This window comes from Gymnoscopelus braueri (genome assembly GCF_963280865.1).
Source record: "Gymnoscopelus braueri genome assembly, chromosome: 10".
Taxonomy (NCBI): Eukaryota; Metazoa; Chordata; class Actinopteri; order Myctophiformes; family Myctophidae; genus Gymnoscopelus; species Gymnoscopelus braueri.
The window spans coordinates 21859358-21872784 of record NC_137611.1 but is presented as its reverse complement, the minus strand read 5'-3'; the positions used below and the strand labels follow the sequence as shown (position 1 = coordinate 21872784).

Sequence of the window (13427 nt, the reverse complement as noted above, 5' to 3'; positions counted from 1 at the left end):
GGGGGGGGGGGCGTTCCCGCTTCTCCAGTGACAGTGCAGATACTAGTGTTGTTGTTGCTCTTACCACCATTATTATAATTATTATAGGTTGTGGTACTAATAGTTTAGCCCTGGAATTCTTAAATCCTGTGTTGAGGGTCACACAAGGAAAAAAATGCACTCTTGAAAGTTGAAACAAAATAAGTTGAGAACCAACCATTCATTTGGTTACAGTGTGCTTGAAAAGTATGTATCTGTATAACAGCAGCTAGTGATTTGACAGTTGCAGAAACATAATTGCCTTCCTTGATGCATCAACGAGCGTCAACAAGCATCAGCTGGACACAGACACACACCTTGACCTCCCCTCTGCAGTGCTCTAAAAGTGACTGGAGTCTCATTTCTCTCCAAAAGCCCTTGAATATGATGGAATATGATTAAGGATTACTGTGATTATGGTAAGCTCACATTTCATATCACACCTGTAACTTTCACTAGCCCCCACCCCCCCCCCCCCCCCCCCCCAAAAAAAAAAAGGGGAAAAAGCTTTTTTCTTCTTTTTCTTTTCATTTAATTTTTTTTTTGACAGGGGTTGGTGCGGCCGGAGAGTTGCCCCTCGCGGGCCACAAATGGCCGCCTGTTGGGGAACCATAATTGATCGGGTCACCAATTCATCAATCAATTGTTTTAATGGACCTCAATGGAAACAAGCTTTTTTGTGACTTGATCCATGTTGGTGCTTTTAAGGTGCACTGCTTGCTTTTAAATTGATGCCAATAAAATACTCTGCTGTATCTATCTACCCAAAATGTTTTTCAGAGGTCTGCCATAGTAGTTGGTCACCATTATAGCATCAGCAGCTTCATGACTTCCTCTAAATCTTTTTGATCCATGTTTCTGTTCTGCTGTATTAAAGTATTAAATCCAGTGCTAGAAATACAACTTACAAATGTGAAACTACCATAAGTCTTTGCACACAGAGTCCGATGTGATTTTTTTATAGGTCACTCAGTTTTCAATGCATAAAAACAACGCAGGAATCGAACTTGGTTCCACCGAAATAATGATGCAGCATCACAGCCACAAGCTGCATGGACCGCAATTAGTAAGTGTAAAAGTAGGAGCTAATCAAAGCACTTATGTTGTGAATTTGCCTCCTTTTGAGCTGAATAACCTTTATCTCAGCTGGTTATGCTGGATGGTTAATTTGTGGTGTGGATACCGTAGCTATACAATACTTCACATAGTGAAGGAGCTGTGGCCTTCTCTTTTCCATCTGATAGAGGGATTACTGTAATGCTCTTGCTCAGCAAAGATGCAGCCAGGAGGGACAGTAAGCCCCATATGGTCAGAAAACTTGTTGGCAGCCCCACTGTACGTATCTGATTCCCACATGATCTTGGCAGGTTCACATGTGAGGCAAGGTACCAGAATCCTAAACTGAACTGCATGTAGGAAGCCCATTTGCTTGGAACTAGATAACTCTTCCCATGGCTCTGGGCCTCTGGCTCTCTACATGCTGTATAATGTTTATTGCTTAACATTTTCAATCACAGCATGCTTTGTGCAATTGGCAGTCCAGTACTAGTCAGTAGTACTATAGCATTGGCATACCAATCATTTACATAACAATGGCACAACACTGCAAAGGAGGCCCCTGACCTTCAATCGGTGGAATTGATGGCTTTATTCAGAGAAACAAATCAGGAGAAAATCAACTTTGTTATCGACCTTTCTCTATCCCATTAACACACTCTCGCAGGTGCTATCGGTAAACATAGGACGTTAGCGAGATTTGCCGTCAGACACCGACGCCCACTTAGGAGAACATTTGTAGGATTTGTGTACCATTTCGCCTCCATAGTGGCTCCAATTAACCATCTTTGGCATAACTGTCCTGTAGTTCCCCTTCCCAGATGGCAGCATGAACATGTCCTGTTCTGGGTCAGTTTCTCATTGCTTCATTTGATTGGCGCAGCAGCAGATTTGAACAGGAAACACATAATGGTGTCGTGTGTTTCCGGTTAAAATCTGCTGCTGAGCCAATGAAACGAAGCTATGGGAAACCGGAAATGATTATACCACCTTATGAAAAAGGGAACTACATCTATGCAGTCTATTGGCCGTGTTCGCGTGTGGGAAGTCGGATGGGGGTTCCTCCAATGTTACATGCTGCCAGTGAAACGCCTCACTGTCAGATGAAAAGAAGGTGTGTAACTGTGTGTGTGTGTGTGTGTGTGTGTGTGTGTGTGTGTGTGTGTGTGTGTGTGTGTGTGTGTGTGTGTGTGTGTGTGTGTGTGTGTGTGTGTGTGTGTGTGTGTGTGTGAGTGTGCCCGTGCCCTGGGCTATTGTATTTTCTGATCATCTCCCAAGAGATTGATGTTTTGCTGTACGCTAGTTTTGATGTGCTGCAACTCTACTTGACCTTCTGCCGGCATGTGTCCATGGATACATCCTGCTCTTTCAGAGCTGGGTCCTCTAATCTCCTGTGAGCAGGCAGTGGTGGAAAGTACTTGAGTACATGTACTCAAGTACAATTTTGAGTTACTTTTACTTAACTGGAGTATTTCCAAATTTCTCAGAGGCGAACATTGTACTTTTACTCCACTACAGCTATTTGAAAACTTTAGTTACTATAGTTACTTTGTAGATTTTTATTATTATTGCAAAACATACATTAACCACTTCAACCCTATATACATTTCGGCCATTGAAAATAGCCGATCTACAAGCTTGTAGATCTGCTATTTTCAAAAGATCTTTATACATTTTATAAATTTGAAAACTTGTGAAATGAGCCCTCCTGCATTATTTGGTCCTTTAAGTACATTTTTATGCCAATACATTTGTACTTTTACTCAAGTAAATTTACTTGTAACAGAGTATTTCTACAATGCAGCATTGATACTTTTACTTAAGTAAAAAATGTGAGTACTTCTTCCACCACTGCCAGCAGGGGCGTGCCCCACTCAGCCAATGCTGCTCACAGCTGTCGTGGCTGTCCCATATATGCAGGGGGACTCAGATTTATTTGCACAAAGCTGTCTGTCAATCCAATCCAGCCACAACACAACACAACCTACCTCCTCCGCCCTCTGTCCCCTGTCCCCACCACTTGAAAATGCAATACATCATACAGATGGAATGAAACTTTAATAGCACGTTTGGAAAGCCTGTCATTTTACAAATAGGCGAGAGGGGACATGGTGTTACATTGCCGCAGGCAGGATATCAATTCTCTGCGGGTCAGGTCGCTGTGGTTGGTCAGCAAAAGTGGTTTAGCAGGAATACGGCATTATATGCCCCCGGTCTATAAATGTCTTGTCTGACCCGTCTGTAAATGTCTTGTCTGACCTTTCATAACATATTCGCTATTTTGGAGTTGAGTGGTTAAAGGGAAAATACCAAAACCACAAATAAATGTGGGTCACTAGATCCTCGTCATTTTAGAAGCAATAATTTCAATAACAATTTCAAATATGTAGCCTAATGTTCATGGTTACAAAACTAAACACTTGAACAGGGGAACTTGCAAGTAAAAGTTCATACACACTCACTCACAACTTTATTAGGAAATAACAAAGAATACAAACAGTAGAACAGCAAATCAAAGTGGTGAGCAGTTAGCTGGGGGGAGCAATATTTAAGAAGTGGGTTTTGAGAGCGGTTTTGAAGGATGGGGGCTTCTTTGATGTGGTTGGGGAGTGCATTCCAGGTTCAACAAAAGACCCATGTCTAAAAGCCATTTTGACAGGAAAGAAAGGAGGAGAAGACTGTGAAATCAGCTGGAGCAATGTGGAAGGAGCATCAAGGCCATGCATCATGGCCTCAGTCAATATCATATGGCCTGAGGCGACACGGCGCCATGGTCATGGCCTTCATGGCAGCCGTGGGGGGGCGGGGGGGGCGGGGGGGGGGGTAGAGAGACATGTTCACAGCTCCCCTATGCCGCTTTCATGTTTGGACATATTTCTCAAACTAACAGTGCAAAACTCCATCATGTAACTTCTAATGGGCAGTAGAGTCAATAGTAACTCTCAATTCACTTAATTTTCACTCAATTCCTCTATATCTTCTCTTTTTCCGGGCTCCCCCTGTGAACCATCGAAGTGTCCTTGAGCAAGACACCCTAGCTGCTCCCGATGAGCAGGTTGTTGCCTTGCATGGTTTCCTCCGCCATCAGTGTGTGAATGTAAAGCGCTTTGGATAAAGGCGGCATCTAAATGCACCCTTTTATCTACCATCTCATGGCCTCCATGAAATTCTTGCCCTGGTGTCTTAATAAATGCATTGTGGGAGTGTGTTGCATGCTCCACTCCTGACATTCAATGTTTCTGTACAGCATCTGCATTTACTTTGGATGTGCATGTTCTATAAAAAAAAAAGGAACACCAGAAATATGTACATACTGTACTGAAATGTGCTCTTGCTGCTGATCAGTGAACGTACAGTACAAGGGCTGTAAACCTCAGCTAATCGATATGCATAGATTATTCTTTCGTTATTATTAAGTTCCGGAAGGGCTAAATGGCAAAAATATCAATATTGCTTTCCTGTAGGGCTGTGGGCATGAATACCGGTAGCTCTAGTAGTAGTACAGATTGATTTTCAGCACAATCAACAAGAATCCTTCCGAGAGCCAACCTTTCTATATATCATGCAAATAGCTCCATCGCTACCAGGGTGGATCAAAATGGGTTTTGTAAATTTTCTGCACTGCATGTGAAATGTTTCATTTACAATCTTCTGACAAACCCAGGCAGGAAGTTGAAGATCCGTAAATCCAAAGCCCTTCTGAGTGAAGAGCTTAAGCCCTTCTGAGTGTAGAGCTTCTCAAATGGTGAAGCTCATCTATCATTACAATGGTTCTATTCACAGGGCAACAGGGCTCATTATACATCCACACTGTGGTACACACACAGATTAACAGTAAATTAACGCCCCACTTGATCATACTACATGTACAGCGTCACACAAAAGCATCAAAAGTAACAGATCCACAATCTCGAAACGCGGCGCGCTTTGAGCTTGCCGATCTGTTGTTAATTGTTTTTTAATTTGAATCCTGAAAATTAAAATTTTTGGACATAATGAAACATTTGTACACTCTCAGAGGGATGGGGGTCCTTGAAATAAAATTAAAATAAAACATTGAAAACCGCTGCTCATACCACACACACAGCAGTTGTTGAGAAAAGGAGAAAATGATTAACTCGCTTTGGTGACTCAGACCCTTATCATCAACAACTACTAGTCATTGAGGGCACAGTATATCATTATTTGTTTTGTGAAGGTATAGGTGTTCATACGGTTATTATGCTTTTCATACTGTATGTTCCATAGTTCTCTGCCTATAGTCAAGTGATCAACTGCAATTGTTGGACAAGGCCTTTATTCCTGGCTTTTCTTCCTCAGTAATAAGGTGGACAAATGTTCCCTGTTACATAGATTACACATTAGATGGGGGGAAAGTCTTGTCTGTCAACAAAAGAGGAGGGAATGATGTTCCCTCCTTTTTTCACTCCTACAGTATTCCATTGTTCCAAACATTTCGCAACAAATAATGCCAATTAACAAAAGTAACACGCCTGCAACCAGCGGGCGGAACAGAAATCGATAGGTCAGGCTGGTCAGCCTGACCAGCCTGACTCAGGGTCAGAGGACAGAGTACAGCCAGGGCTGGATTAACACCTCTCAGTGCCCCTGGGCACTGGAACTGCAATGGCCCCCCCCTTCATGCGCCCGCGCGCGAGAGAACATTTTTGACATCATTTATTTATTTCATTCGTATTAGATAACTGCAAAATTGGGATTTTTTTTGTGCACGTGCCCAAAGTGCCCATATGGTAGATCCGGCCCTGAGTACAACAACTTGCAATGAGCCTGTCCTCAGGGTACAGGACAGAGTACAGCAACTTGCAATGAGCCTGGTCTACAAGATACACTACACCACAAAGACACCCATGTACCTGTCAAACTCAAAAACGTCAATTGACGTCCACAATCACAACACTAGAGGGAGCTCCACGAATCACGTTCAAGCCAGATTTAGCTCTTACAGTCGTTCTACTGCTATATGGATCAAGAACCAAATGGTTATATTGTTGCATTTTTCATTAGGTCTGTTTTTTGTTCACACCGTCCTGTGTTAGCAACCAAAATTAAAACCAAACATTTCGAGGGAAAATCCCTTCATTGCCATAGTCACTGGAGGAAGTGGGGAGAATGAGGTCTGTGTTAATCTTGTGGGAAAGTGGAGATATTTAGCAACAATGTCTGTCAACATTAATTCCTCTACATGGGTTCACATACAGTACTGTATAGAAAAGGCAGAGAAGCCTGTGGCATATGATTTATACAAATAATTTCTTGTTTTCTTCTTCTTGTCAGTGGTGGTGATTTCTTTTATGATTATTGCCGCACTCGCCCTACATGTTCGAACTGGTTTTGATCCCCTACAGTTTATTAACTTCAAAGGGTCAAACCACTGGAGAGAGAGAGAGAGAGAGAGAGAGAGAGAGAGAGAGAGAGAGAGATATGTTGGGTGAGAAAGATAGTGTGTGTGTGTGCGTGCGTGTGTGCGTGCGTGCGTGCGTGCGTGCGTGCGTGCGTGCGTGCGTGCGTGCGTGCGTGCGTGCGTGCGTGCGTGCGTGTGTGCGTGCGTGCGAGCGTGCGAGTGAGCGTGCGTGTTTGAGAGAGAGAGAGATAATCTTAGAATCATGTGTGTCCATATCTGGATAATGAGAGAACGTATAATACAGTATGTCTAATCATTTTTGGGCGGTGAAACCGCCCCTATAAGTGAGATTTGGAAAAATGTACATTTTCCTGCGCTGTGATCTGGGCCCAGGAAATTTGTACAATTATCCTGCGCTGTGATTGGCCAATCACAGTCTATTCAGGACTGTGATTGGCCAGTGTCACATGACACATGTGCATAGCCCTATATAAGAAACCATAACTTGAAAAAAACCAAAAATTTGTTTTTTTCAAGTTATGGTTTCGTCCATCATAAAGAGTGTTTCAATAAATGTATTTATCTTTTGTACATGATTGGTTGACTCCATTCAGTATTGTGATTAGCTAGCAAGACACCGCCCACTTCACACAGGGTGTGATTTTTTGTATTATGCTGGTTTTCAATTCTCCATGGAGCCACCTCCGAGAGGCACTCCAGCTCTCATTCTCTCTCATTCTGTCCTTCCTGAACAGTTATTTCCATTTGGATAGTGGGTACAAAAGGGGTCTCAGAGACGGTGGTTCACTGCTACAGTGTATTCATGGTTGTAATTTCTCTCTAACATTCAAACAGTCGATTGTGTCACGGATGGCCTTATCTGAGACAGCTGTGCTCCTGTCTTATGTAAAGGGCTTCTCCGGTTTAGTAATGCTTACTTAAGGAGCTGCCTGCCATCTCCTATATGACAAAGCTTTCTGATTCGGCGCTCAAGATGAAGCCTGTCCCTGAGTTTGGACCTGATGCATGTAACCTACATTGTGTATGATGTATCATCCAGACAGTGTTAATTTTTTCAGCTAATTTTGATTTAGTTTTAGTCATAGTCTTTTGAATAAAATTTCATTTAGTTTTAATCTAGTTTTAGTTGACTAAATATCATAAGATTTTAGTAGACTAAATCTACATTTGATTTTGTCGACAATTTTTTTTTTTGGCGGGCCTTGGTGGTGTCTTAATGCCTGATTTTACCGGGTTTTTTTTATAGTTCTACTGGATCTCTTCTGTTAGTCCCTCACTAACATAGTCTAGTTTTTATTTGTTGACGAAATTGTCAATATATTTAGTCTTAGTTTTAGTCATCACAGCTTCGTTTTTATTTCGTCAGTGTTTTTTGACGAATAATGTTGGTCGACTAACTTTTTTGTTAGTCGACCAACATTATTCGTCATAGTTTTAGTCAACGAAATTAACACTCTCTGGGGCACAAGCCAGGACCTCCACTGGTTTTCAAACTAACTTAAACACTAATTAAACATGAATTTCCATGAACAATTAAGGACAAAGCATCATATTTTAAGGTAGTGAAACACTGGACACTGTTGATAGGGATGATGTAGCCTGGTAAACCATCCCCCTTCCGGAAATCTCATTTGCATTTGATTTCAGAAATCAAATGCAAATGAGATTTCCGGAAGGGGCATGGTTTACCAGGCTAGGGATGATGCTGATGATGACTTTCTAAGTTGACTATTTTTTTTTTTTTTAATTTTTGTCTATTTCTTAGTTTTGTTTAATGTTTTTACTTGACACTTGCTTTGGCAATGTAAACGTATGGTTTCTCTCATGTCAATAAAGCTCCTTTGAATTGAAAATTGAATTAACTATACCTGTAGTGAATTAATTATTGATTGATTGATTGATTGATTGATTGATTGATTGATTTGATTGATTTGTATTGACAAAAATACACACAGTATATATTACTATATATGTGTACATATCATTAATATATGTGTGTATTTTTTAATCAATTTATGCTGAGTGGACAGTGATAGCGATGTAATATTCAGACATTTGTATTCACTCTTTGGGAGACTGGACTGTAGGAGAAACTCAGCCAGTCAGTGACAGAACTGGCTGCTGTACTATAATTTTTTCATTTTTCTTACTAATTATTTTATTGCTTTTCAGTTTTGGACAAATACATACTTAAAAGAATCTTAAACAAGGCATAAAAAAACCCATGGACAGAACATGCACCAACACAAGCAATATCATAAACGAGAAACAAAGAAACATTAACACACAAATGCAAAGAAAAACAAAACAAAAAGAAACAACAAAAATCAAATAAAAAGCAGTCGTATATATCAATTACATTTCCTTTTGTCGTAAAATATTCACCCAACTCCAATACCACCCACACAATACCACAGAGCACAGATTTTGGCTGCTGTATTATTAATAAATAAATGATTATTATATCTGTTCAACTGATCTGTTCCTATTATTCCTAGTAACGTGTGTGTGTGTGTGTGTGTGTGTGTGTGTGTGTGTGTGTGTGTGTGTGTCGCACCCCCCCCCCCTCTCTCTCTCTCTCCCTCTCTCCCTCTCTCCCTCCCCATCTGTTTCCATGCATCAGTTTGATGTCAGGACTGGCTGCCCTGGACGCCAAGTGTTCCAGCCGCCTGGGAATCATGACCGTCTCGTATTACCTGTGGACCACCTTTGTGGCGGTGGTGGTGGGCATCGTCATGGTGTCCATCATCCACCCCGGAGGCGCAGCGCAGAAGGAGGACAACGAGGACAGCGGCAAGCCAATCATGAGCTCCGCTGACGCCTTGCTAGATCTCATTCGGTAAGGCAGTGGTCCCCAACCTGGGTTCTGGGCCCCGCCCCCTTGGAGGGGTGCCAAAGATCACAGGGTGCCTTGTGTGTTTGGAGGTTGTGCAACGTTTTCATGTTTCACATGTTTCACATACTCATAACTTGCATTTTGTGGGTCATTATATTTTGAAAAATGATCAAAAATAGGGGGCTCCATGAGCTACACTGGGCAATAAATGCTACTGTTGAAATTATAAAGAATAAACACACTTCTCGATTATTCAATTAATCGAAATGGCTTATTAACTTGGCTTATTAGCTTAGCGTGGGTTACCACGCTAAGCTAATTAGTGGTGCTGAGGGGTGGGGTTGGTGAGAAGGGTGAAGCTGGGACAGAGGCAGAGGTAGAGTGACGGCCAGGCCCTGAGAGCCAGTGTGTCAGTGTGACAGTTGGTCAACGGGCTGATGTCAACAGCACAGGCCACTAGTGTGTCAGGCATCTCTCCAGTCAGACTATTACTGACCACTTGAACCCCTCTACTCTGGGGCTAACATTTGCCAAGAAAAGACAAAGAGATTTGGTGTAGATGGAAAAAAGCAAGTAGCTACAGTTGCAACTGGCCCGTTTTACTAAGAATATGGGTTTTAAGTGGCTAATATACAGTAGTATGATTGCACATGTCCTGTGCAGCTGCTTATAACATATGAAACAAAATCATTACCCATTGCTGTTTTTATTTTTCAATGATTGATATATTTAACTGCTGTTTTGCTAATTGTATTTTGTCTCGTCGTGACATGGATGATTTTTCATGTGTGTGGGCTACAGCAGGGTTTCCCAAACAGTGTTTCCCAAACAGAGACCCATTTTTGGGTCACACAAAATTTTTATGGGTCTCTAGTAAAGACATTTTTATATTTTTAGGTAGGGTAAGTGATATTCTTTTGTTAAGATAAGTATTGAAAAGCTCTATTTTCTGATAATCCTCATTGATATAGCGTTTGTTCAGTATCTGTCTCCCTGTCCCTCCAGCTCTTTAGTAAAGAGAAATAGCATTTTCAGGTCAGGATACCAATTGTATCCAATCAGGAGAGAGAACTCGCACAGCCTACAGATTAAACAAGTGACATTGGAAGTGGTAACACAAAGAAACGAGCAGACAAAATTGGAACTGGAACAGTATACATTTTGAGCTGATAAATGGGTACTCTCTCTGATAGCTGAAAAATTTTAACCCCCCTGAAAATGTATTTTCTGTTTATTAAAGAGCTGGAGAGATGGGGAGACAGCAATGAGTATATCTTATAACAAAAACTTAAAAACGTACCTAACTTAAAAACGTACCCTACTTTTAAGTATTTTTTTGTTTCCTATTTTAACGTTTTTGGGGTCTTGAGCTAAAAAGTTTGGACTACAGTAAAAAAAACTAAGTTTTGGAAGCCCTGGTGTACAGTTAAAAAGAATACATCCACACTCTTTTGGTTCTTGAGCTAAAAAGTTTGGGACCCCCTGGGCTACAGTAAAAAACGAAAACAAATTAAAAACATAGTGCATCTATGTTCGATTTATGCACACACAGAGTATGACCATTGGCCAGGCCGAGTCTCCTCCACATCCCTCCTGTTGCACGGATGAACATCAATCATCTGTGCACTCAAGCCCTGAGTGTGTTAGCGCGTGTGTTTGTGTGTAGACGCTATGTGCATGAGTGTGTGTGTGTGTGTGTGTGTGTGTGTGTGTGTGTGTGTGTGTGTGTGTGTGTGTGTGTGTGTGTGTGTGTGTGTGTGTGTGTGTGTGTGTGTGTGTGTGTGTGTGTGTGTGTGTGTGTGTGTGTGTGTGTGTGTTGCAGAGCACAGCTGTGCTTTGGATTTATCTCTTAAAGCTTCTTTAGACTCTCATTTATCATGCCAGCATATGTGTGTGTGTGTGTGTGTGTGTGTGTGTGTGTGTGTGTGTGTGTGTGTGTGTGTGTGTGTGTGCACGCGCACGAACGCGCACGTGCGTGCACGCACCCATGCACGCACTCATGCACTTATGACCGTGCCTGCCCACACTCGAGTGGGTGTTTTAAGTATAATGAGTACAGTATGTATGGAATGGTATTGTGTGTTATGTACTTACATTCAATTAGGGGCATTGGGGTCAGTGTCCATCCATTAGCCTGCTTTGCTCTTTGTCTTATAGATGGCATGATGGCTGGATGGTTGAGTGGTGAAATCCATGTAGAATACAGCATATTGGCTTTTGCACACTTTTGCACGGACAATTGCATTTAATCACGTTAAGCCTTACAGTATAGCAGAGGTTCCAATACCTTTGCTGGGGCCCACTTGAAAAACCTTCACACGGCAGCCGAATGGGTGGGCGGCGAGCCTTTTCAGTGCGTGCTTGTTTTAATGAGCAATCAATCGCTTGTGTTCTAGCTTGGATCACTGGAACTAGCATAGTATTATTTAAGTTCCTATATCATCGGTATCACAATGAAAAGGGTTAAGGTTATTACATTATTGTTTTTAATTTTCTTTTTTAATATTAAAGGTAGGGTAAGTGATTTGTGTTGGTTAAAATAATTGTTAAATAGTTCTATATTCTGATAGTACTCATTGCTATAGAGTGTTTGTTCAGTATTAGGAGTCTCCTTGTCTCTCCACCTCTTTATTAAACAGAAAATGCATTTTCGTTTCAGTTTCAGTTTCATTTCCAATTTTATCCAACCAGGACAGAGAACTCAATCAGGATACAGATTAAACAAGTGAAATTGGAAGTGATGACACTAAGAAATGAGCAGACAAAATTGGAACTGGAACACTATACAAATTAAGCTTAAAAATTGGTACTTTCTCCTGATTGGCTGAGATTTTGACACCTACCGAAAAATTTATTTTCTGTTTATTAAAGAGCTGGAGAGACAGGGAGACATCTGTTACTGAAAAAACACTCTATAGCAATGATTACTATCAGAATATAGTATTTTAACCTTTTAACAAAATACTTTTTGTTTTAACCAAAAAATATCACTTACCCTACCTTTAATGTTATGTTATTAAAAGGTTTGGAATAGCTGCCCTATGTACTGTACTATATCTGCTAGCTATTTTTGAAAAAAAAAAAGAAAAAGAAAAGTATATGTTTGAATATTGAAATGTAAAAACATGAAAATGTTCGGTATTTGAAGCCTTCCCTCTGTAATTGCTTTCTTTCCCATCCAGTCACACATTTCACAAGGTTTCACGGTCACTGCTTAGATGTTTCAGATATCGCAACACTAAAGATTTTCAACCTTTTCTTTCCTAGCAACATGTTCCCGGCCAACTTGGTTCAAGCTACTTTTCAACAGGTAAGCAAATGCTTGTGGCTTTGTGTGAGTGAAAATACTAAGTGAATCCAATGTCATGAAGTCAATGTCAAGCGAAATATATATGATTATATCGGTGCCAGTGCACCAAGTCTATACGCAGCCTTGCTGCGGGTTATGCTGCTTACTGTACGTTTATTCAAATTCCTTATAACTTTGCACCATTGAGCTATCTCTCTCTTACTTACTTACTTACTCCTCTTAGAATCGTCCCCTATGGGACATAAGGCTTCAAGGCAAGGCAAGGCAAGGCAATTTTATTTATATAGCACTTTTCATACACAGGGCAATTCAAAGTGCTTTACAGAATAAAAAATAATAATACAAAGTGCAACAATGCACTTTAAAAAGAAATGGAGAATATAATAGATACAATTAAAATAAGATAAAGGAGCAAAATAAAAAAATACTCCCACCTTTTATACAAAACATGATAATAATAAAAAGTGACATTGTCATTTAAAGACCAGGCAAGACCTAGTTGTTCTTAGCCATCATTGGGTAGGGTAAGCAATGTTAAATAAATATGTTTTTAACTTGGACTTAAAAACTGCTATGGTTGGGGATTGTCTAATGTAACCTGGAATATATAGTAGTGAAATGCTGCTTCACCATGTTTTGTTTCAACAAATGGAACAATTAATAGGCCAGCCCCAGATAAGGGGATAAGGGTTCTAGGGGGTTCATATGGCTCCAGCATGTCTAAGATGTAGCTGGGCCCAGAGCCACAGAGACATTTATAGACAAGTAACACATTTTTAAAATCAATTCTCTGGGGGACTGGTAGCCAATGTAAAGATTTTAGG

General features: G+C 40.8%; 1 protein-coding gene across 1 annotated transcript in view; it reads left to right on the top strand.

The window, feature by feature from the left end:
• Positions 1-13427, top strand: part of slc1a7a (solute carrier family 1 member 7a) — a gene marked incomplete at its 3' end in the record, with an annotated part of 51611 nt that overhangs the window by 17326 nt on the left and 20858 nt on the right. Inside the window, exons 3-4 of the mRNA XM_080440745.1 lie at positions 9081-9296; positions 12561-12603. Of these exons, the coding sequence (XP_080296871.1) occupies positions 9081-9296; positions 12561-12603 (259 nt within the window). The remainder of the gene's footprint in view (positions 1-9080; positions 9297-12560; positions 12604-13427) is intronic.